This window comes from Dipodomys spectabilis, unplaced genomic scaffold (genome assembly GCF_019054845.1).
Source record: "Dipodomys spectabilis isolate Male_0828 unplaced genomic scaffold, ASM1905484v1 ptg000107l, whole genome shotgun sequence".
NCBI lineage: Eukaryota > Metazoa > Chordata > Mammalia > Rodentia > Heteromyidae > Dipodomys > Dipodomys spectabilis.
In genome coordinates this window covers 111,359-132,220 of record NW_024870784.1, presented here as the reverse complement: position 1 = coordinate 132,220, position 20,862 = coordinate 111,359, and the positions used below count along the sequence as shown (strand labels likewise).

General features: G+C 45.5%; 1 protein-coding gene across 1 annotated transcript in view; it reads left to right on the top strand.

Annotated features, from left to right (window-relative positions):
* The window catches only part of Tiam1 (TIAM Rac1 associated GEF 1), a 347,016-nt gene that overhangs the window by 219,138 nt on the left and 107,016 nt on the right, over window positions 1-20,862 (top strand). Inside the window, exons 5-7 of the mRNA XM_042687299.1 lie at window positions 1,989-2,965; window positions 16,525-16,972; window positions 20,599-20,771. Of these exons, the coding sequence (XP_042543233.1) occupies window positions 2,000-2,965; window positions 16,525-16,972; window positions 20,599-20,771 (1,587 nt within the window). The 5' untranslated portion in view covers window positions 1,989-1,999. The remainder of the gene's footprint in view (window positions 1-1,988; window positions 2,966-16,524; window positions 16,973-20,598; window positions 20,772-20,862) is intronic.

Genomic DNA, 20,862 nt, shown 5'->3' with positions numbered 1-20,862 from the left:
TTATTGTTACCCAGGTATGTGCAGCATGTGTGTGTGTGTGTGTGTGTGTGTGTGTGTGTGTTTGTGTGTGTGTGTGTATGTGTTTGTGTGTATTTCTAGCATGTGCTAGACTGAAGAATGGTAATCAATGGTAATGTACTGACACCAACCTTTCTATGTCTTCTACTCTGAGTTACTTGTTTTTCTTGCTTCTTAGACAGCAGGCAGAGAAGTATAAACGTAGTGCTTTTGAAACACACTTACTGCTAGTGAAAGGGAGATCTCTTTCTTGGAAGAGTCCCTCTCAGAATCCCACAGCAAGAGGCCATGCAGGGAATATTCCAGTACAGGAATAGCGTGACTTCTGGTATCTGGATGAGTTACCTCTGAACTCACGCAACACGAAGTAGAGGTTTTTCCCTTCCTGTTAGCGCAAATTGGATTTCAGTGAAGGTGCACATGTGAGAACTGAGCAGAGGGTTAGATGGAACTGTAGACTTGTACAGTGACAGGTAGATTAGATCCAGTGCATTCCATCTCTGTGCAGTGCTCACTGCATCATTATTTCCTGTTCTCCATGGCACCTTTTACTTTTTGTTTAAATCTTCCCTGGTTAGAATATCAGTTTCATGGGGGCAGGGACTGAGCCTCTTGTTTAATATTGTTTCTCTGACTTCTAAAACATGGTAGGTACTCAGTAACTTGATGAATGTGGGTGGCTACAAGAGTGCACTGTAGATGCTCCCAGCGATCCTATTTCCTTTCAGGTATTTTTGTGTGCCTTGTCTTAAATATGTCTAGCTTGAAAGGAAGTTGAAAGATCTTCCTTTAGCATAGCCTGAGTGGAGAGTCACCATTGTTGGGCTTTGAAGAGCTTTCTGTCACCACTGTTGGGCTTTGAAGAGTTTTCTCTTGCCTGCCGTAGGTACCACAGTTGTGTCATCAGGTCAGGGCCAGAGATTGGAAAAATGTGGCAAGAGGGCTTGAATGAACCTGATGGCCCCGAAAGGCAGAGTCACATCTGCTGGTTTCACAATGTGAGTTTCTGTGTGCAGGGCACCATGTACCAGATTGGTGTTCGTTCACAGGTTGGATTTGCTCCCAGAAATAAACCCATTTGTCTGCTGCTTAACAAGGTTTTAATTTTATTTTGTTCTATCCATTCCCACCTCCACTCCAAAAATCCCCTTTCTCTGTTCCAAACCCCCAAATAATCAGGGGTTTCAGAGAGCTGTGAAAATGAATGATTAAGACCTGTTTTCTTTTTGTCTTGATCTACCTCTTGAGATTCCCCTCCCCATCTTTTATTGATAATGAATACAATCCAAATAAAATGTTAAACACCACCAAAAAGAAAAAAAAAATCATAGCACAAAAATTCCAACAAAACAAGGAAAAATTTGTCAAGGAGGGAGGCAGTTTACTAAATTTACCTCTCAATTTTGTCTTATGAGTTATGTATCTGTTTAGTGTATAAACACCTAATCCCAAACAGAATAATTCCGCTTGGGTTGGACGTCAGAGTTTTCAGTTTATGAGTGGCATAGAGACAAACTTTTTTTTTTAAAAAAAAATTAATGTCTTGTTGTTTTAGAGGTGGTAGCAGCGGGATCGCCTTTGCACACGCCAGGTAGTAAGGACGTTTCTTTCCATTTGCATAGTGTGATCTGTTCCCGCATAGAGATACACTTTTTTAAAACTGGTAGGTACAATTGCAGAGGTGAGGAAGAAAGTGAAGGGAGCTGCGTTTGGAACTGTGCAAAGGCTAAGGCGTCTGCCCCCAGGACGGGCGCAGGCATTTACATGTACTTCTGCGCTTACTTCAGCTCCGGCCGCCATCTGAGCGGGCGATGGACGGTAGCTGACACCTGCCGCCAGGTGAGGGCCCCATCCCGCAGGAAGCTGACTTGCTTCCAGGCTTGTCTCCTCCCTGCGCCCTGTCTGAAATACCTGTTCCCATTCTAATCGTGACTCAACGATCCTCTTCCCCTCCTCCCACCTTGCTGCAGATCTTAGAACCATGGGAAACGCCGAAAGCCAAAATGTAGACCACGAGTTTTACCGGGAAAAGCACGCCAGCCTGGGGCGCAAGCACACGTCGCGCTCCCTGCGCCTGTCGCACAAGACGCGCCGCACGCGGCACGCCTCCTCGGGCAAGGTGATCCACCGGAACTCCGAAGTGAGCAACCGGTCCAGCAGCACCCCGAGCATCCCCCAGTCCCTGGCTGAAAATGGCTTGGAGCCCTTCTCCCAGGAAGGGACCCTAGAGGACTTCGGGAGCCCCATCTGGGTGGACCGCGTGGACATGGGCCTGAGACCCGTGTCTTACACGGATTCTTCCGTCACTCCCAGCGTGGACAGCAGCATCGTGCTCACCGCAGCCTCGGTGCGGAGCGTGCCAGACTCGGAGGGGAGCAGGCTGGGCCGCGAGGATGACGCGCCGTACTTGGCCGAGGGAGGCAGGAGGCAGCATCCCTATACATCCAATGGGCCCGCTTTCATGGAGACGGCGAGCTTTAAGAAGAAACGCTCCAAATCTGCAGACATCTGGCGGGAGGACAGCCTGGAATTCTCACTCTCCGATCTGAGCCAAGAACATTTAACAAGCAACGAAGAAATCTTGGGTTCTGCCGAAGAGAAGGACTGCGAGGAGGCTCGGGGGATGGAAACGCAGGCGACTCCGCCGCAGCTCAGCACCTGTCAGCGTGCCAACTCCCTGGGTGACTTGTACGCTCAGAAAAACTCCGGGGCAACAGCGAACGGGGGACCCAGGAGCAAATTCACAGGCTACTGCCGGAATTTGGTATCTGATATTCCCGATCTCGCAAACCATAAGATGCCACCAGCTGCTGCAGAAGAGAACCTTCCATACAGTAATTACAACACACTTCCCTGTAGGAAATCGCACTGTCTTTCCGAAGGTGCCACCAACCCCCAAATTAGCCATAGCAACAGCATGCACGGCAGAAGATCCAAAACAACTCAGGTAAAGTGATGGAAGTCTTGTTCCATATTTTGGAAGGGGTGCATGACTCCTGGAGTGCATGATTTTTGCTCTTATAAATCCCCCTTCTTGAAATCGAGTGTTAAATCGGGTGTTAACTCGGTTTGCTACTGCAGCTGGTGCTGGTCTCTGCTTCCAGCCTCTTATAGTTCTGTAGGTATGGGGAAGGGATTAAGAGAGAGAGGGAGAGGGAGAGGGACAGGGAGAGGATGGGTGATGTAGTAAGAATAAGAATAAAAGCTGCTAAGTTCAAGTTGGAAAGCTGCGTCTCAGAGTCCCCCTTGATTTGAGCTATCCTCCTAAGTTGGTGCCCAGTGTCTGGGGAGATGGACTGGTGGGTGGTGGGCACCGGGAGTTCATTTCATTACTGCAGCAGGTGGGAAGAGGCTCACAGGCAGCTCCTTTGAAGAGGCATTTCCAATTCCGAGAGGGCTCCGGTCACTTGTCAGCTTCTCTCCCGGTTTGGCAGGCTTGCTGTCTTACCAGGAGCCATTTCAATTTCCTGTTCTTGCAATACTGGCCAGCCCTGTCTCTGGAGGGAGGTATAACGGAAGGAATAGCAGGGTGGGTTCTCCTTCCTATTTTACAGCCAATTCATTTGACCTTGGGCAAACTCTGACTTTTAGTTGTTCCTTTCAAAAGTGAGGATGAGGATGCTTAGCTGGCCTGCTTCAGGGTCCAGTGTTGGTGAGAGTGGGTGTCAACACATTTTTAAGAGACCTATAAGGTATTTTACTACCCTCCCCCTCCCCCCCCCCCACCTCCCCGACCCCAACACACACTTGTTTGGCAGTGGTGATATTAGCAGCATAATTCAATGCCAAACACTCCAGCATGCTTTGGTCCTTTGGTGTTCCTGATGTTCTCTGTTGGAGTTTCTGGGAGTTTTGGGGGTATGATAATTTTGGAAAAGTGGTTGGTAGAGCCTACTTCAGGTTAAACCAGATTGGGTCTATCTGCTTTGAAAGGAATATTTGGTATCGGGCTGACTATCAAAGAACCTGTCTACAAGCAGACCACCCCCCGCCCCCCAAGTCCTGTGGGAATTTGGAGGTTGACTTCTATCCAGGTGTCTGTCTAGAAGGTTGGTGGATAGTGGAGGGCTGGAAGGAGTGAGAGAAGAAAGCTGGCATTAGTGTGTGTTTCTTCTCCAGGATGGCTTTTGCTGACAGTGTCCTAGCCACATATTCCTAGCTACACTGCTTCCTAGGTGGTGATGGTGGGCAAGTTATTCATTGCTTGAAGCTTTAATTTCTTCATCTGTCATACTGGAGAGAACCTCATTCAGGGACCTGAAAGGCAGCAAGGACTATCTTGAAGGTGTCCATCATCACATTGGCATCACAGGTCTGGCTCAGTTGGTCTTCTGATTGTGTATTGGCAGAAGGACACATTGTCATTTTGCATCACCTGGGACCTTCACATTCACCTAAAGCAATGCTAAGTGAGCAAGGCCCTGTGGAAGGTTCAAGAGGTCTGTGATCTGGTCTTCTGTTTTCAGTGGTTTTGACAGTGAGGACAGCTGGGCCTGTGTTCCCTGACACCCTACTTCTGGAGAGGGGTGTGGGCCTTTGAGGCATGGCCACCCATGGGAAGAAGGGCAAAACAAGGCAGCTCTCCCCTCTAGATCGGGACCACTGAAAATTCTCCTCTGTGAGTGTTTAGAATTTCTGGCCCTTGGCTTGTTGCCTTCTGAAATTGTTAATATATGGAAGTGAGATCATCTAAGTGTGGTGTCTCATAAGGTCACCACTTAATGTGATGCAAAGTGCTATGGATGAGGAATCCCAAGGAGGATATCTGCATCCTGCTTGGGCAGCTGCCCCAGCGGGTGACCTTGAGTAAGCTAGTCCGCCTTATGGATTGCTTTCTGTCCCAGGGGAATGACACCCGCCTCTACCAGGATCATCTGAAGAATCAAATGGGATTCCATGGTTGGAAACCTTTTGCAGAGCCTATGAAGTGAACAGAAGGATTATTTTTGTATTGACTTTATATGTTGAGTGAGGATCTTTAATGACTTGAAACAAACCCCGGAATTATACACAACACTATCCATCCACCCACATTTCCTAGTCTGACTTGGAGCCCACTATGTTCCAGTGTATTTTAAGAGACAGTGGGTGTGGAAGCTTCCTTGAAAAAGAATTCTCTTTTTCATCAGTAAAAGTTTTTGACCCAGGGGACCTCTCCAGCGAGCTTGAATCATAGATATTAGAGTCTCCTTGTCTGCCCTGGTGATGTAGCTGAATTGCTAATAGTCCTGTCAGCAATTTTACCCTCCTCTTCCCCCTCAAAAAAGTTTCTGGCAGACATTTGGCCCAAGAGCATGGCCTCTAGTCCTGGAGAAGATACGTTGTATCCAAAATAATCTGAACGATTTCATTTGTTTTGAAAATGATCAAAAAGAGTTTTTGGCTATTCTTTCTGTTTTTGTATTTGTTGAGTAGTTGCATGTATTACTGAAATGGGAAGGCCATAGAGTTCAGATTAGATTTTAAGAAGTGACTCATATTATGTACCACACTGTCTGGCAGACATTTTAATTTATATGTTTGAATGTGTGTATGTGTGTGCAAGCATGTGCACTTATGCACATGCACGCTGCATGTGAAGGTTGTAGTACAAGCAGTAGTATGAATACAGCCTTATACTGTTGGGAGCAGAACTTACCTTTATTGATTTCTGTAATTAAATCCAGTGATTCCTCATTGGATTTAATTAGTGGTGAGTTAGCCGGAACTTGGCTCTTGGTTATGTAGATAGAGGAGGAGCAACCTGGTGTCTTGCCAAAAACAAGAGGGTCAAGTACATCCAAGCTTGGATTTTGAGCTTGTTGCTGGTCATTTTACCTCTGGATGGATTTTACTAATGGGAGCTGGTGAGCGGATTCAAGATTCTGGGAGGGAATGAGTGGAAAAACTCATGACATAGGCTTTGGCATATAATACACATCAGTCAATGCTGGTTGTTAGATGTGATGGTGAAGTGTAGTTTACTGTTCTGGAGTTCAGCTCTCCTGCACTCTGAGACCTTCAGAAGATGAGTTGGAAAGAGAGTAAGCTGCTGACGGCTGTCCATTTTATAGCTGGGTTCTGAACTTTTAAGGGAAGCATTGGCTCAGAACCCTTGTATATACTTGTGAGAACTTCATTCACCTACTTGTGCTGTGGCGCAGCTCCACTGAGTATGTCTCAAGAAGCCACAATACCCTGAGAGCTGCAAGGGGACCCGCGCTAAGGTAGGGTGCTAGTGATAGGTTTGACTGGCCAGTTTCTAACACCTGAACATTCCCAGAATTTCTATCGTTGTATATATTGGGAACAGTGTAAGGCACAGCTCCTAAGCAGAGATCAGGGATTCATTTCAGCCTTAGGTTATTCAACTTACCTTAGAGATCCCCTCCCTACCCAACACCATTTTCTTTGAGAGAAAGAGGATATAAAGAGATTAGGTGACAAGGACTCATGGCTACATTGAAATTCCAGTCTTGTGGGTCTTTGGAAATTGTATCTTCCAAAGCTGTACTTTTCTATGCTTTTTGATTTTAAGATCAAAATCCCGAGTTAATGGTACAGAAGCAAAAATGAACTTGTCAGCTAAAATGAGATAAGTTATATCCTACTCCTGTTGGCACAAAATCAGTGGTTATGGGACAGAGATGCTGAGGAAAATTTACCAGGAAGCTATCCTTGATGTTTTCTTTGATTAGCAAGTCATTGAGTTGTAATCAACATAAAAAGTGAAGCATTATCAATAGATGATCATAAGTTCTTAGAAAAGTTGTGTGTGTGTATCTAAAAAAACATTATGGGTTGTTTGACAACTTTGCTTAAATGGCTTAGAAATAAGTTCATTATCCAAGCTGCAAGTTGGCATCTTCAGCCAACTGATTTTTATTCTTTGGTCATAGATTCCTTAGAGAACCAGCTGAAAAAAAAAATGGACATTTTCCTGACTTAAACCTACTGGCCACCCTTCTGCATATCATCTCGGGACATCCCTAAAGCACATTTTCTTGAGACAAAATGTTTCTATGTGAAATCTATTTTAAAATAACTTCATTTATCTTCTGTTAGACTTTTTTTTAAAATAAGAATGAAGTGCTAAGGAGGCACGTTAGATTTTCTTTTTAATCCTGTGCCTCTTGCCTTATCTTTCTTTATTGGTATACAAATTAAGCATTGAGGTATTTATTTGAAAACAAGTCCATTCGTTTTCATCAGGAATATCTACTTCCTTTGCCAAGTTCTTTTTTTGGGGGGTGGGGCTGGGTGGGTAGTTGAGAGACAGCTTGTATCACCAGTTCTCAGACTCCTTTTGATTTTTTTTGTTTGAACTCTAAGGAGCTTCTGTTTATGTGGTTTATATCTGTCAATATTTATCACTTAGTGATAGAAATAGGCATATCAACAAATAATTAGTTTTCAGATAGTGATGATACCCTTCACATGTTCACATAACTGTCTTTTTCTTTAATATTTTTAAAAAACATTCTAAAATCACAGAAGAGAGAACCTTTGTTTTATATTTGTGAATCTCTATGATGTGTATAATGGAGGACATTACAATCTCATATCTCTTTTCTACCTCCAGTTTCTTTGTGGCTTGCTGCTTGGCCCAACTCTATGAGCAAAATTCTGCCTTTGTACTTGGAGAGTTGCTCATTTATGCTCATTTATTCAGCCTTGACCAAAAAAAAAAAATCCCTTTTAAAAAAAGATAGATTGTTATTTTGCAATAGTTGTACAAGAGGTTTATAATTTAACATGTCTCTTTACATTACAATATATTCTGATTAGAGTCACTCTTTCTATCATTTTCCCCCTTTCAACTTATCCCTTCCCCTACGAGTCTCATCATTCCTTGCTCCATTTCCACATATACACAGTGACTCTCACCCACCATTCCTCTTTCCCATTAGAACTGGAAAAATAGTAATTAAATTATAGTAAAACTGGAAAATTCCCAGTTGGATATAGTGGGAGGTATGTCTCCCTCAACTCACGTGGTATCATAACAAAATGTAAGTGCTGGCTTCCCGGCACAGCTCAGGGTTAAGGTCTGGCTTTAGAGCTTACCGTGTGACTAGGAATGAGATTCCGTTGGATGTGGCACTGAAGCCAGGCTGCTGTGAAGAGCTGACAGGGTCTCTAGGGGACCTAGGAAAACTTCAGAAGTACCTGCCAGGTATTTACCTTGTAATATGGGTTCTATTTGGTATTGGAACATTCATAGACACAATATCTTGCCTGGGTTAAAAGCAGCACAATTTGTCTCTCTTAGCAAGTGTGGTAGCTCTTACCTATGACCCTAACTACTGAGGGGACTCAGATTAGGAGGATCAAGATTTGAGGCTAGTCCTGGAAAGTTCACACGACTCCCATTTCAACCAATAAAAAGCTGGACATTGGTGCAAGCCTCTCAACTATGTGGAAATCATAAATAGTACTGTGGTACAAGCAGGCTGGTAAAGAGGGTTGGAAGTGTTGCTTAGCAAGTATAAGGCGCTGATTTTATATGTCAGTATTGTTCCCCCCCAAAAAATTAATGAAAAAATTCGAGTGAATTCTGCCTGCAGTCATGCAAGACACAATAAAAGGGGACCTGCCAGTTTACCAGTTTCTCATACCTGTAATCCTAGCTACTCAGGAGGCTTCAGATCTGAGGATCATGGTTCAAAGTGAGCATCAGCAGCAAAGTCTGAGATTCTTATCTCCAATTAATCACTCAAAAGCCAAAAGTGGAGCTGTGACTCAAGTGGTAGAGCACTGATCTTGAACAAATAAACTCAGGACAGTGGCCAGCCTCTTAGTTCAAGCCACCAGAACTAGCAGAAAAACAAGAACAACAACAGTAAAAACTACTGGACTGCTGTACAACTGAAAGTTGTACATGGGAAGCTTTCATAGCTCCGACTCATTTGTCATCTCAACTTAAGTGGAGTGTGAGCTAAGCTTGGCAGTGAGTCATCTTTTACATCAAATTTACATTTGATGTTTTCCACGAGAAACTGTTTCCTTGTTTTGAGATTGTGGTGGGAAATGAGCAGCAGTGAGTTCATTCAGCAGGTATATTTGGGGTTCCTACCCTATGCCAGCACTATTCTTGGCCCTTGGGATATATTGAGTAGAAAAGATTCCTGAGCCCATGGAGCTAGTTGAGGTGAGACTGTGTGTGTGTGTGTGTGTGTGTGTGTGTGTGTGTGTGTGTGTGTGTGTGTGTGTGTGTGTGAAGAGACAGTGTAATAAGTAAGTGGTAGGCTGTGGAAGAAAGCTGGAGCCGAGTGAGGATGGACTGATGCTAAGGGGTTGTGGATAGAGGGGTCAATGTGGACCTCCCATGAGAGAATAGAATTGGGTGGGACTTGAAGGGAAAGAGGTAATTGGCTATTGAGTTAGAAGGTAGTAGGAGGGTGCTCAGCACATTTGAGAAAAAGCTGGTTGGAGTGGGGAAGAGGAGATGTTGCAGAGAAGTTGGCATGGCAACTTCTTTCCTCTGAGTGGGGAGCCATCTAGCTATAGAAAAGGTACAAAATTCTGGAGGCTGAGGCAGGAGGACCTTGAATTGAGGCCAGTTGGAACAAAGTTTACAGATGTTATCTTCAAACAAAGAAAGAAGATACAAACAAAAGGTGGGGGATGGGGAGGGAAGGTATGCCCAAGTGGTAGAACATGCACAAGGCCTTGGGTTTGATCCCCTGGGGCTTGGTGGGGAATGAGGGATAAACAAAAAAGGAACTAGTTACACCCATGTTTCCAGAAGCAGAAGGTTGCGAGGATGTCTGGGAATGAGTGTTTCAGTTTCATTGGGCGGAAGTACATCAAAGTGCAGGTACAAATGCAGGACACCTATGGAATGTCTTGAACGACTGTTCACATTCACTCGGAAGGTATATCTGTCTCTGGTGTGCAGGATGGATCGCAGAAGGAAAGTAGTTACAACGGAGAGCTTGTTGCCGAAGCCAGGGATGGCACTAGGAAGGGAAGCAAAGGGAGTGGGTAGGTGGCATATTCTGGGATAGAGAGCAGAGGAAGGATGAGCACAAGGTAGAAACATGTCCACGGGACAAAGGGAGACAAAGGGAGATGATGCATTCTCCAATCAGGGGTTCTCTGAAGCTGGGGTATTTCAACTGTTTTACCAACTTATGTTGGAGTCTCATTTTAGTAGCAGTCAGAATTTCAGTTCCATTGGTTGTACTGAGAGAAATTGTGAGTCACTCCCATTTGGGAATCATTAGAGGAGAAGGCATGGTTGTTGGAAACATAAAAAGACATAGAGGTTTTTTGCTCTGGGAAAAGAAGAAAAGGGAAAATCGAGCCTCTCTCCTATTTCTAGCAAGTCAGGAATGACAATTATTAGCAGTCATGCCAAATCATTACTAATTCACAGTGCAGATCACATCACTGTGTTGTTGGTTTGGTGTACTGTTTTGTGAATGTGGGTGATGGTGAATTCTGGATGATGGTGGCTCACACCTGTAATCCTAGCTACTCAGGAGGCTGAGATCTGAGGATTGAGGTTCGAAGCCATCCCAGGCAGGATATTCCATGAGACACGTACTGCCAATTAGTGTGCACATGTGTGCGTGCTCACACAATACATACACACGCCTTATTAGTGTGAAGCTCGCACTTGTCTGTTTTTCCCAAGAGACCTTGTATTTCCCAGGTTCCTTACAGACATCCTTCCCTCCATGTTGGTAGAGGAAGCTGGTAGCTGAGGCCAGACAGTGCCTTCTTCCCCAGGGCTGACATGCAAGGAAGGCGAAGGTGAGGAGGGGAGAAATCATAGCTAATGTTTTTGAGGAGATACTCCATGCTGCGCATAGTTCTAGCTAGATATTATTCACTGACTAATTCGATCTCTTCTTATCTCATGAGATGTCTTAAGTAAACACTGTAGAGGGGACATACCGTAATGATATAGTGCTTGCTTAGCGTGTGTATGACCCCTAATTTGATCCCTAGTACTGGAAAAAAAAAATCAACAAAATAGACACTATTACTATCTTCATTAAACAGATGAGAAAACTGAGTTGTAGATTAATGCAGAATAATTTGCCAAGAATTAATGTCTGTTATACCGACACTGTTCAAGGAGTGTATATATATCAAGGAAGAAATACCAAGAACCGGGGTGTGTGTGGGGGGCGGGGGGGGGGGGGAGAGAATGATATAGACAGAGAGACAAGGAGACAGAGTCAGAGAAGAGAAACAGAGAGAGGAAGAATAGCTGTGCATAGTTACATGTGAGAAGTGAGGTTTCTTCTATTTAGAGGGGAAAAACCCAGGGGAAAAAAACCCAGAGGAACTGTTTTTTGGGGGGAAGGGGGGCGGTCATGGGGCCTGAACTCTGGGCCTGGGCGCTGTCCTTCAGCTCTTCAGCTCAAGGCTAGCGCTCTACCACTTGAGCCACAGCACCACTTCCGGCTTTTTCGGCTTATGTAGTGCTGAGGCATAGAACCCAGGGCCAACATGCATGCAAGGCAAGCGCTCTACCACTGAGCCACCTTCCCAGCCCCCACAGAGGAACATTTTGGAATTCAACAAAGCAGAAATACTTGTATTGCTCCTACAAATGGAAATTTCCTTCCCTAACAAATGCATTGGATTATATTTAGCTTCTCTGCACAGGTATATTCAAGCTAAGCTGAAGCCATCAGGGAAACTAAAGTGAGCAAGAAAAGCAGTTTCTAATTGTATTTGACTTAGAACGACAAGTAGCTGGTTGATTCTGCTGGTCCCTGAATTGTCCCAGGGCTCCTGCTATTTGTAGCTAATCACCTTTTCAGAATCGTGTCTGTCCAACAACCAGCCGCTGGCAAGATTTGTTTGTGAGTCTGCGGTGTACAGCTGTGGCAGTGTGTCATCAGCCCATATTCCTGCCGGTGAACCTGCAGTTTCTAAGCTTCTTGCCTCCCTATGTTAATACAAGAGCTCATTTAGGCATTTGTTGCTCCGCATAAGTAGCTAAGAAGACTCCAGCAACTGGTGCATGCTTCAGGCTGCAGCTGGGCACTTGGGAGTGCAAGGGGCATATATATGTGCACACTCATTTCAGGAAACTGTCAGTGGGATGGAGTGTTCTGGAAACACTGGGGTGGGAGGGTTTGTCCTGGGAGAGCAGGATGTAAGAACCTCCCTATTCTGTGAGTGTTGTTCCTACTGGGCAATCTCTCCACAGAGAGTGGAGATGTTGTTTGCTGGAACACACACAGTATTGGCAGTTATTTCCGTCTGGCTAGGGTCACCAATTTTACTGTTTCATCTGATTTCCCTCTTCTCTCCTCTCTCTTTCTCCTTCTCTCTCCTCTCTTTTCTCTTTATCTCTTCTCCCCTCTCTCCTCTGACTTCTTTTCTTTCTCTCTCATGCTTGGGATCAAGCCCCTCTTTCCTCTTCTTTCCTCTCATGTTCTCTTCTCTCTTTCCTCTCCTTTCCTCTGCTCTTTCCTCTCCACTCCCCTCTCCTCCCCCTCCCTTCTTTTTTCTCCCCCTCCTCTTTCTCTTTCTCTCTCATGCTGGGGAGCAACCCCCTCTTTCTCTTCTCTCCTTTCTTTCTCTGCCCCCTCCTTTCTCCTCTCTCCTCCCCTCTTTCGTTTGTCCACTCTCTTTCCTCTCCCCTCTTCTCACTCCCCTCTCCTGTTTCTCTCTCTTCTCCTCTCTCTTCTCTCCTCTTTCCCTCCCTTTCTCTCTTATGCTGGGGATCAAACCCAGGGCCACATGCATGCTAGGGAAGCACGCCTCCACTGAGCCGCTCCCCCAGGCCTTCCTCTCCCCTCCTCCTCCTCCTTCTCTTCCTCCTCTTCCTTTTGAGGGACTAAACTGTGTCATTGAACTTAGGGCCTTGTGCTTGCTGGGCAGGTGCATGTTGCAAGGTACTTAGCTAAATAGCCTAGAATGAGTCAGATGCTAACCAGGAGCAAATATCTTACATGGACAACTAAGACTGCAGAGCCTCCATGCCATTGTTTTCTGGTGTCAGTCTCCTGCATTGCCTGCTGCTGGGAAGAGTCAGAGTTTTCCAGGTACTTCTGCAAATGGGAAGACTCATATTGCTTAGATGTAAGATGTCCTGGAGGCTGCGGTAGCTAGGAGGAGGAACCCTTCCAAAAGATGACTACAGGGACATTGGTGCCACAATGAGGGCAGAGAGACTGGTGTTGCCTGTGTCTCTGGCAGGTCTTACCCCATTGCCCATAGTGCTAGAGGATAGGCTCATGGGTATTGGGGCATCCCAAGCTTCATGATGAAATAGGGGTTGGCGCAGGGCCGCCAGCATCTCTTTCTAGTGGGCTGGGCCACATAGCAGTTGAGGGGCTGAGTACCACTGAGCCTGATGAACCACTTCTGGAGACAAGGTGGAGTTGTCTTGGGTCACAGCCATTACACGGAGCTGTAGGATGTGAGCTCAGCTGGGACCAGCAGGCCTCCTACCTGGAGCAGTCACTTCTTTGCCCAGTTTGGTAGCCATCTTGGAGGGGAGCACAGCCTGAGCCATTTGCAGGGTTACCACGTCAGTTGGTATGAGCAGATGTTCAGGTCTGACCCTGAGGTAAGTGTCCATAGACACTCAGTCGATGTGGAGAGAGGCTCCTGGGCGTTCTGATGAGGGCAAATGGTTTATGGGATGGTAGTGACCTGTAAAAGGCTTGTACTTGGGAAGCGGCTGGTCAGTGCTCTGCCTGTCTTTTCCTCATCCTCTTTGTATCTCTTTCTTCCATTCCTTCTACTTTTAGGTTTTAGTTCTTTGGGCAAGTCAAGGCAAATAGATGAGCAATCCTTCAGCTTTTGCCAGCAAAATTTAGAAGGCAGTTTTTGGTAAATAAGCCAAAAGCTGCCCAGGTGCTACCTGCAGCTGGACCACGAGGCCGCCATATGATAACAAAAAGGTCCTTGCAAGCACAAGTTCTAGCTCTGCACCTGCCATCAGCCAGATTGGGGTTCTCAGAGCTCTAGTGCCCTTTGCCAGTTAATCAAGGAGATGGTTTTCCCAGATCCCTTCCTGTTCTGGAACTTAGGCAGTTACAAGATACATGGAGTCAGCAACTGTCCTTTTTACTGAGGTCTTTCCTATGGACTTAGGATGATACCTGGGTAGCTTGTCTTTTCCTGACTTAGAAAGAAGCAGCACATTTCTTTTCACTTTAGAAACAGTTGTAATTGATTTCTTTATGCCCGCCTAGGCTTTATCAGAAAAGGACTGAGATATATGGAAATAAATCTGAAGGTTTGGAAATTCATAGACTATCCTTCCTGACTCATGTTTATCTGTATCAGTGATTGCCAAATTCCTTTGATTGTCCCTGTTTACCTAATTTCCCTGTTCATACAGGGAAGTATATGGTAAATAACCCTACCAGAGAAAAATGTGAGTTGCTAACAGAGTTTTCTGGTGGGTGTGGAAGATTTTTAGCAAGTGTATCTAGTCCTTCATGACCATCCATGGCTCTTTATAGTCAGGAAAGCAAGTTACAAGATGGAGCGATAAGCCAGCAAGTACGGGTGCATTAGTCCATTGTTCATGTCTATAACAAAATGCTTGTGGCTAGTTCGTTCATAAAGAACAGAGATTTATTTAGCTATAGCTTTGGAGTTAGAAGGTCATGGTGCCATCATCTGCTGGCCTTAGAGCTGTCTGCTACATCGCGTCATGTGAGCTATTCGGTAATAGGGAGAGATCACCTGGTGATTTCAGAAGCCAGAGGGACTGAGGAGTGGAGCCCTCTTTTTTAGAACCACCCATTCTCACCAGCACCAATCTCTTCCAAGAATGGTGGCCCCAGTGACCTAATTACCGCCCACTGAGCTCCACCTCTTAAAGGTTCCACCACATCCCATCATTGCTACATTGGCAACCAAGCTTCTAAAATATGAGTCCTTGGGGAATGTGCCACGCCCAAACCATTGCATTGCTCATGAGTCTGCCACTGAGTTGCCTCTGTGGCTTCTTTGTCCCCAAGTCCCTCTCACTGCTGAAGGTCTAAACTCCGTTTGGAATGGACTTGGTGCTTAGAAGTTTGCTCCCTACCACTCCCTCCCCCAACTATGATTTCAGCACTGCTCTCTGCTCTATTTCAGGTCTGGCTTTATGTTCTACCTCTATCTATCTATCTATCTATCTATCTATCTATCTATCTATCTATCTATTTATCTATTTATTTATGTATTTATTTATTTATTTCTGTGCCTCTTTTAGTTTACTCAATTAGAATTTTTCTTGACGGTGAACTGTGAACACCTCTTTAAATTTGAATTGACTAAGTGAGACCTGTGAATCAATGTACATATCCCCTGTCTGGGCCTTGCAGGCCAATATGAGTGTGGCTCATTCTGCCCCTTTGCTTCCCAGAGAAGATTTGAGGCCAGAGAAATCATTTACATGGCAGTTCAGGGTTTGTATGTTTGAGCTATGATTTCCTGCAAATGAGACTACAGGCTCAATAATAAGATGGTGATATCTCAGACCATCTAGTATAACTATGCCTTCTCTTCTTTGTTGGACTCATGTTCCTATGGTCTGTCTTTGACCAACACCAGTCTTGTTCCTTATCCTTAAGACTCCTGAGCTGTCCTGTCCAGTACTGCTGTCATTATCCTCCCTTGATTACTACCATTATTTAATTATTGTTTATGGGAATGCTGTAGCACTTGAGGGCAATTAAGCTTCTGATTTAAGAATAGACCTGCCTGTCTTGGATGTGCTCAGCTCAAGAACAGGGGCAGCTCTGGAAGTTCTGAATGTTTTTCAGTTGGGAATCGATACCCCAGCATCTTGGCAGTTGCCCTAAGCTGTCACTTGGCCCAGGGGCGGTGAGTCGCTGCTCCCGGCTCCTAGCATCCTGGCTTTGAAAGAGCAAGGTAATTGGAGAGCCTGAGTTGGGAGCGGTGGGCCCCATGGACTGATTTAGTACTATGTGGAGTGAGAGGCTGTTTTCAAGAAGCAAAGCTAGCTGATTAGGACAAGAGGACCCTTGCCTGCTCCTGGGATGCGGGGCCTTGCTGGGTGAGTGGGTGAGGTAGTATGCTAGCCATCTATTTAGTTACACCATTATAAAATAGGCTCCTGAGCAGGCCTTTCATTTATTTATTTTTTATTTTAACGAAGTACCAGCTGTAAAGACCTACTTGTGCATTGTAACCATCTACTTCTAGAACAATTAATTGGTCTTTGGAATTGCCTGGAGTTCAAGGCTAGCCAGGGAGGCTGAGCGCAATGAGCTCTCTCAGTAAAGGCAATGGCTGGATCTCAATAGCTGATTTGCCAATTAGCGCTTTCTCTGAGTCTGGTAAATGATAAGCTCTTTGAAGTGTACTCTGTTTCTTTTGTGTCTCTTGAACATTCCGAGTTGTTTAGGTTTCACGCTAGGCCCCGGCAGGATTCCTGGGCAGGCCGTGGGGTGGGCTGGGGTGAGGAGGAGGGGGTAGTCCAGGGGTATGGGGGGATCAGCCAAGCCTCCTGGGTCCCCGGCACTGCGGAGCCGGTGGCTCGGCCTTCCGGGCGCGATGCATGTGTCTCTCTTCCCTTCCACCCCCAAGGATGTCAACGCAGGCGAGGGCAGCGAGTTTGCCGACAGCGGGATTGAAGGGGCCACCACGGACACGGACCTCCTGTCCAGGCGATCCAATGCCACCAACTCCAGCTACTCCCCCCCCACCGGCCGGGCCTTCGTGGGCAGTGACAGTGGCAGCAGCTCCACCGGGGATGCCGCTCGCCAAGGAGTGTACGAGAACTTTCGGAGGGAGCTGGAGATGAGTACCACCAACAGCGAGAGCCTGGAGGAAGCGGGCTCGGCGCACAGCGACGAGCAGAGCAGCGGCACGCTGAGCTCGCCGGGCCAGTCGGACATCCTGCTGACCGCCGCGCAGGGCACCGTGCGCAAGGCCGGCGCGCTGGCCGTCAAGAACTTCCTGGTGCACAAGAAGAACAAGAAGGTGGAGTCGGCCACGCGCAGGAAGTGGAAGCACTACTGGGTGTCCCTGAAAGGTAGGCGGCTGCACCTGGGTGTCGGTGGAGGGAACGGCCATCCCCACGGTGATAAAGTGAGATATTTCATCCTGTTATCCTAGCTACTCAGGAACCTGAGACCTGAGGATAGTGCTTGGAAGCCAGCCCACACAGAAGGTCCATGAGCATCTTCTCTCTAATTAGCTAGCTTTGGTTCAAGTGATGTGAATACCAGCCTTGAGAGTAAGTAGGTACTGGGGGAGCTGAACCCAGGCTTCACACATGCTGGGCATGCAACCTGCCTGTGAGGTGCATACAGCCTTTGTGTTTTGGTATTTAGGGTTTTGAGATTGAGGCTCATGATATTTCCTAGGCTGGTCTTGATCATGCAGTTATCCTCAGCATCCCGAGTAGCTGGGTGAGATTCCTGCAGCAACGTACCTGGCTGTTTAACATATTTTTGAACACGTGATATAGTATTATCAACATTTGAACCAAATCTCTAGAACTTAATCTGATTTACTGAACCTTTATACCCTGATCAGTTAATTCTCCTGGCATGGTCCCCATTCTTGCAAATGATTTTTTTTTTTTTACTGTGTTTATTATTAAGCTAGAATCTATCTTGTCAATTTTGTATAGATATAGCTGGTTTTGAATGTAAAAGTGTCCCCATAAAGATTTTTGGTTTTTACCAAAGAGTTATTTTCATATAAAAAGGTTAAATTAGGGAGAAATAGAAAAAGAGGAAGAAATAAGCACCTGCTCACCATGCAAGAAGAATAACACCCTTAAGATTTTTTTCTAATTGTTCATTTGTGCTTCACAAAGTGACTGTTGTGGAGGGAAAAACCTTTAACATGAATCCTATAAAACAGTTTTCTTTTAAGATAATGGAATCAATAAGATACCACTGATTTTACAGTTCACATGATGTTAGTGAAATGTGCATAATCATTAGGTTTGTGTAAATCATACGCTATTTTACATTGTGTATATATTTGAGTCTACATATGAATACATATCATGTACTTTCCCTCCGTATCTTTCTATTTGTTGTCATTCACTGTCCTTTTGCATTTAATTGTAAAGTATGCTGTGTGTTGCTGCACTGGCTCTACCACAGAGCAGAAACAACCCCGGAAGCCAGAATGCTGGCATTTGGGAGCATAGCCCAGGAGCCCATTAAGAGGAGGGAGCCATCACTCTCCTGGTGACCTAGATCTGAGTGACACCATCTGTCAGGATCCAGGCCCAGAACACCAAGCTACTGAGCCCTTTGATTGTTAATCCTGACAGGTTCCCATTAGATGTTGACATACTTGGGCTTTGCCATTGCTACTCAAATGCAAGACTTACTGCTGACTTTTCCTTAGCAACGCTTAGATATTGAGAAAGAAAAGTAGAACACCTGGGAATTTGGGATCCAGACGTTCCCAAAGAATCTTCCACAATAGAATTAATTTTTAAAAAGATTTCACCCAGATTTAACCTCTGGAGTGACTTGGTAAACAAGTGAAGAACTTGGGAGGTTATTTTCAAGGGAAGATAAAGGTAAATAGAAGTTTATTAGGGACAGTGTGCTTCTTCACCTTGGTATTGCTGTTTGATATTAGTCTTAAAAGAAGAACAAGTTGAAAAATGAGTCAAAGCTAGTTTTAATCACCTGTTATTATGGTTGATTATAAACCAAAGTTGAAAAATTGTAAAATCAGTTATTTGGGAAGACCAAATGAGAGAGGGGTGGGGGGAGAGAACAAGAGAGAAGGAGAAAGAGCAAGAGAGGGAGAGAACAAGAGAGAGGGAGGGAGGAAGAGGAGAGAAGAAAGGAGAGGAGAGAGGGAGACTATGTGAATATGTGCATAGAATAGCAATTGTATGGTCTTCCCAAGGAAATGGTTTTTATAATTTTGCCCAGACTTCTTTCAGTGTTCTCGCCCTCTCATGATGCGTGTTGCGTTGCATCTGTAGATCATGAGTGTTATATTAGTCATAAAGATTAGTTAGAGCAGTGATTCTTGGCAGTGGCACTATTGACATTTTCTTGATAATTCTTAGTGGTGAGGGACCATTCTAGGCATTGTGAAATACTTAGCAGTTTCCCTGTTGTGTAGGTCAGCTTTCAAACTGAAGATAATCACCTCATAAACAGCAAAAGTTTATTTTGGCTTGGAGATTTCAGCTCATGATTGGTTGGCTGTGGTGGTTTGGGGCCTTTGTGGTGGTTTGGAGCCTGTGGCCCAGATTTACCGCTGGCCTCAGCTCCCCTTCAAGCACATGCCTTCAAGAGCCTGAAGAAGCCAAGCACCACTGGCTCACACCTGTAATCCTAGCTACTCAGGAGGCTGAGATCTGAGGATTGTGGTTCAAAGCCAGCCTGGGCAGGAAAGGCTATGTGAGACTCTTATCTCCAAGAAACCACTCAGAAAACTGGAAGTGGCGCTGTGGCTCAAGTGGTAGAGTGCTAGCCTTGACCTGAATTGCTGAGGGACAGCGCCCAGGCCCAAAGTTCAAACCCCACAACCAACAACAACAACAAAAAAGAGCCTGAAGCCTTCCCTAGGTTCCACCTATTGAAGGTTCCATTGTCTGTAGTAGCACCATCCCTGGGGCCCTCAGCCTTCCATACACAGGCCATTGAGAAACAAATATTTAAGATCCAGACTGTAGCACCAGCCATTGCCCATGACATGTCAGTAGCATGTCTCTGCATGTTTTGACCACCACAGATGTCTGTAGGCATCACCGATTAGCTCTGCCATGAGAAAATCTGATTTGGAACCCAAAAGCATTTCATTTATGTTTCCTTTTTCTCTATCTCTTATCCATGCTGGCTTAAGACATAGAGATGAATATACAGATAAGTTTGATCTTTGGTGTAAGAGTTTCTGAAAATCCCAGAGATCTTCAAAATTTCAGGCATTACAGGCAGCAGAGAGTTGAGGCAGAACATTAAATAGTACGTATCTCTAGTACGTATCACGTGACACACTGGGAATGGATTCCAGTGGAACAGAAGTGACTGTCTTCATACAGTAAGGGCCTGGTAGAACCTCTACACTATGTTTATCATTACCACTGGGCAAAATGGCCTCAAGAGCTCAGATGCTTATGAGGAATCTTCTTCACAGAAATTGAGGATCTTGGCTAAGTGCTGGTGGCTCATGCCTGTAATCCTAGCTACGCAGGAAGCCGAGATCTGAGGATCTCAGTTCAAAGCCAGCCTGGTCAGGAAAGTTTGTGAGACTCTTATCTTCAATAAGCTACCAGAAAAAGCCAGAAGCCGAGCCGTGGCTCAAGTGGTAGAATGCTAGGCTTGAGCACAAAAGACTCAGGCACAGTGCCCAGGCCCTGATTTCAAGCTCCAGGACTGGCACACACATGTTTGCACACACACATGTCCACACACACACAGAGAAAACACGAGTGTCTTAAAGAATTTGAAGGCATGCATAAAGGAGCTCTTTGCTAGTTGAGGCTGTGATTTTAAGATCTTTTCCTTTCTCTCATTGAAGACCTGACTATAAGCATGGCCCAATTCTCTGTATATGCTAGATTCCGTGTGCTTTGATTTCTAGACTCATTCTGCTAGCACTGTTTTCATTATAAGCCATTCACTGGCCAAGTACCAGATAGTCACCCAGACTCCTGTTCTGTTTCCTCAGGATGCACGCTCTTTTTCTACGAGAGTGACGGTAGATCTGGCATAGACCATAACAGCATCCCCAAGCATGCTGTCTGGGTGGAGAACAGCATTGTGCAAGCCGTGCCAGAGCACCCCAAGAAGGACTTCGTCTTCTGCCTCAGTAACTCCTTGGGTGACGCCTTCCTCTTTCAGGTTTGTTGGATACCTGCTTCTCTGGGACTCCTTCCTTTCTTGCCTAAGTCCCCTTCCTGCACCTTTTCATTTCACTGGTGAGAATTACCTG